General features: G+C 53.3%; 1 protein-coding gene across 1 annotated transcript in view; it reads right to left on the reverse strand.

The window, feature by feature from the left end:
* The window catches only part of LOC102768865 (charged multivesicular body protein 1a), a 39,416-nt gene that overhangs the window by 6,517 nt on the left and 28,444 nt on the right, over positions 1–4,455 (reverse strand). The window contains exon 4 of the mRNA XM_015572061.1: positions 3,781–3,785. Within this exon, the coding sequence (XP_015427547.1) occupies positions 3,781–3,785 (5 nt within the window). The remainder of the gene's footprint in view (positions 1–3,780; positions 3,786–4,455) is intronic.

The raw sequence follows: 4,455 nt of genomic DNA on the forward strand, positions 1-4,455 counted from the left end.
TGCGCCTGAGTCCCGGTGACCGTGCCTCGGGAACCCTTTCTGCCATGGAAATATCCGGTTTAGGGAAATGGATCGCCCAGGTCTTTCAAGCTGCCTTTTTCATTCTGAGCCAAAGAAGGCAACTGAAGAAGAACGCATGCATTGCCCAAGAGTCAGTCAATCACGTCCAATTAACTGTCCATATATTCCAGGTGAGGAGCAAATGGGGTGCACCCACTCAGGCCCAAAACCTAAGCAAAAGTCGGTGGACAGTCTTTCCTCTAAGTCTGCAGAGGGCCGCTCTCGGAAGGAAGGGGCCGCCACGCAGCAGGTGCCGGCATGTGGAGTCAAAGGTAGGACCCACCCAAAAGGGGACAGAGCTCAGGTTGCAGCTTCAGGGAGTCTGGGGACGGGGTGATCAGGGACCCTGACAACAGGGTGGGCGGGTTTAGGCTCTCTGTAAGAGGGGACAGGTTCAGTAAAGGTTGTGGGAGTTGCCAAGTGATAGGTGCCTAACAGTCAGGAGGGGCTCAGCACCCAAACACAGCGCTCCCCGCTCCTGTCCCAGCGGGTGGAGGCACTGTCGTTCCTCAACCCTCGAGACTGGGCCCGCAGCTTTGAAGGCTGCCCCAGGCTGGAGCACAGTCACGTATAAGAGGAACCTCCGTGGGACAAAGGGCTGCAATCGCTTGGCAAGTTTATTCACTTCGTCACAGCCCAGGGTGGGTGTGGGCAGGGGACTGCCTGTCACACCGTCATTTCAGGGGGGGTGGAGCGAGGATGGACACCCTGGCGGTGTGTCTCAGTGAGACCGTCGTCCTACACACTGAAAGGTTTTGAGTCTGATTTTCAGTCACGGCACATACATATGTTGCAGGTTTGATCTCAGGTATGGGAAGCAACTGATCGCTGTTTCTCTCTCTTACCTTTCCCCTCTCTCTAAAAACTAATCAGTAAACATATCCTTGAGGGAGGATTAAAAAAAAAAGGTGAGGCTAGAGTTTCAAGAAAGAAGGTGAAGCCTGTGGTTTCTCCAATAATGAGGCATCCCAGCAACAAGGGTCAAGCTGCTGACACACGGGACCCGAGGGAGTCTCCACAGCCGGGCACCAGGTGCAGGAGCCGCACGTGGAGACGATGGTGTTATCATTCCATTTACATGAAACGCCCAGGAAAGGCAAATGTATAGAGGGAAGCCGGGCTGAGGGTGAGAAAGGGGGTGGGCGCAAATGGGAACAAGAGGTCTTAAAACTGGATCGAGGGTTGCCCACCTCTGAAAGTTTGCTAAAAATCATTGAAGTGTGTGTTTTGTTTTATTTTATTTTTTTTAGTATATACTTTAAACAGGTGAATGTTATGGTATGTAAATTATACCACAATAAAGCTGTTAAAAAAGAAAGGAAAATTAGTCAGCAGTGTTCAATGCTGCAGAGACACGGCCGCGTGGAATGAGAGTGGCCGGTCTGCCTCGGTGGCCTGCAGGGAGCGAGTGGAGAGTCTGCCAGGAAGAACATCGAACGAGGGCACACACCCCTGCTTTTCACTTGAGAGGTTGAGACCTTGTCGAAGTCGGAGTCTCTTTAACCTAACACCGTAACAGCTTTAGGGGAAGGGAGAGTTCCAAGTCAAGAATTCTGTGTATTACCCAAGTATTGAAAGTAAGCTCGACTACTATGGGACAGACACCAAAGGGGCTGCTGGCCGCTGGGGAACGGGCCTGCGGGAGCTCTGGAGTGACGGAACATTCTGCATCATGTTTGGGTGCTCACACTGGTGGGTGCAACTGTGAAAACCCACCCAGCTGAGCAGTTGAGAACTGTGCATTTTATCTTGTGTGGTTCACACCTCAAAACACCATGGGACATAGGCGAGTCCTGGTCTCAGAGCTGCACCCAAATTCTTTAGGTCTCACTGGTGTGATGGATGGACATGGAGTCTGAGGTTTGCTGCAAAGTGAAGGCAGATGCACTGCTGCTGGTGTTTCCCCAAGACCAGCCCAGGCCGCCCACCACGAGTTCTGAGTTCCGTGGTGCGTCCGTGACGCTCCTCCGCCTGGATGTGGTCCTGTCCGTCTCCCTAGATCGCTCTTGTAGCCATCAGAATGTGGCCGAGGTGACCTCTGAGGCTGGGCCAGGACAGGCTCATGGGAAGGCTGGCTGGGCTGGGAGCTGCCCCCTGGTGGAGCTGCCCCCTGGTGGAGGTGCTGCAGTCAGCGGTCCCATCACTGAGCCCTCCAGCCAGAGTCAAGCAGAAGCCAGTGTCAGTTAGCAGCCCTGCGAGTGGCCACCTTGAATGTCCTGCAAGGAGAATCATTCCATATGCAATTCTTAATCAACACATATTACTTTAAATTAAATATTCTTAACGGACTCGGCATTTCACACGTTCCATGTGGTCCTTGTAAACTTAAGTTTAAGAAAATGTGGCCCACATCAGGAGTGTCCGTCTATGCAGGGTTCTGACTGATAAAGTTCTGTGCAGAGAGCCGTTACCAGCGTTAGAATCCTTTGGAAACTGCTCCTGAAACTTCACCTGAGGCACACCTGCCTTTCCGAGGTTGTCTCCTGCCCGAGCCTTTGGCAGCCTGGTCTCCACGCGGATCGCAGACGTCTCCTTTCATCCTGGAAAGAAGGTGTCTAGGTGAAGCTTTTGAACGTCCGTGCACAGTTCTGTTTCCAACCTCACCTGATTCTTTGTCCTGAACCACGAATCTAGTCCCTGTGCTTTGGCCGTCACACCGACGTCGTCTGCTTCGCTGCAGACTTACTAAACACCTGGATGTTTCCTTCCTTCTAGAGAAACGTGGGGCAAAGGTAACGTCAGGCAGGAACAAAGTTGTCATTCCACAGATCATCATCACTTCGGCCTCAACGGAGACTCTCACCTGTTCCAGCGGGAGCCAAGAGCAGAGGACCATTCACGAGGAGGTGGAATGGGGCCCCTATGCCCGACACAGGAATCCCAGTACCATAGACGCCTATGCTTTACAGACTAAAGAATAAACGGCCACCTGAGTCGCTGTCCTTACTCACTGCTCTGAGGCTCGCCGTGATGGCAGAAGGGCCGCCCTGCCCTGCGGGAAGCTGCAGGTGCCCCTTTGGGAGATGAGAATCCCCCTGCCCCGCCTGTGACTATCTGAGGGCAAGAGTGACTTAAATTAGTTTGAATAAATCACCACCACCACCACCAATACCCCCTCCCCCTTGGAACTAGATGGCTGTGCAGTGATAAACGGACAGCAGGTGGCACCTCTCCCTTCTGTTCAACTCCCTCCCACCCACTCTGAAGGAGCATGGGCTGTGGTGAGATGGCCCCGCCCCTGGGAAAGGAGAATGTGGAAGGGGGTGGGGGGCAGCCGTGCACGTGGAACCTTGGAAGTGGCCCTGTCACAGCTGCCCAGGAAGAGGACAGCTGAGCTGGCACTGCCCATCTTTTTGGCTGTGAGGGCTCCCTATGGGGACGGGCCACCCAGGGGACCCCTCAACTGTCCCACCTACCAGCAGTGCTCAGGTGCAGAGAATGCCCCTTCAGGCTGGGCTCACATTTAGTCTGGTGACACTGTTCGCTTCCTTAGTTCCTGGAACGGTCAGCAGGCTCTGCACACAGTTCCTGTTTCTCTGTCGACGAGGACTATGTTCTTTTAGTATTAAATAGTACAACTGACTTCCAACCAACCAGTTTTGGTATAATCTGAGAAATCTCATATTGACATCGTTTACTAGTACGTTATCAGTGTCACTATTTACATTCAGTGTGTTTATGCATTCAGATTGTCACAACTAAATATACAGAAAAATCAAGTCCATCCAAGTGTGGATTTGACCCCACAGGGTCAGGGTGACTGCCCTTCTCCATAAAGTTTCTTGCAACCATTACATTTGTATTATTGGACCTAGAAATTACCCTCCTTCCCCTGCCCTGAGCATCTCAAGTCATCTGCACACTATTTACCAGGGTGCTCGTTCCAGCCTCATTATTAGCTTATGAGTGAATGAGAAAGAGCTGGGCTGCCCCGGGGTGGCCAGAGCGGACGTTGGGGGCTGGGTGGAAAGGTGAAGGGAGGACAGAAGGGGGTCGCTTCGGGACGAACTCGCGAAAATAAGGGCGACGAGCAGACGCTGAGACGGAGGAAGCCGCGGGGCCTCCGGCTGTGCCCCGGGCGAGTGTCCGAGAAGGCGGGACAGGACGCCGCCCGGGCGACACGGAGCGACCCTCACCCCGCGGGACAGGTGCCCCCGCGGAGAAGCCGCCCAGGCGATGGGAGCGCCTCCGGGATCGCATCCCGTTTTTATACAACGCGCGCTGTACTCCTGGAACTGCTGCGATAGAAGAAAACTTAAAAGCTAGAATGAACTGTTCGTTTAACTGGAAATAAGATTATTCCCACGCATTGGCTTAATTTCAAAGTTACACAATGTTCCTGACTTACGTTAACGTTACTTCAGCGCCGGCCGCGCGGTCCCAGCCCAGGCCTCC

This window comes from Myotis davidii, unplaced genomic scaffold, assembly GCF_000327345.1.
Source record: "Myotis davidii unplaced genomic scaffold, ASM32734v1 scaffold1453, whole genome shotgun sequence".
In the NCBI taxonomy this organism is placed as follows: domain Eukaryota; kingdom Metazoa; phylum Chordata; class Mammalia; order Chiroptera; family Vespertilionidae; genus Myotis; species Myotis davidii.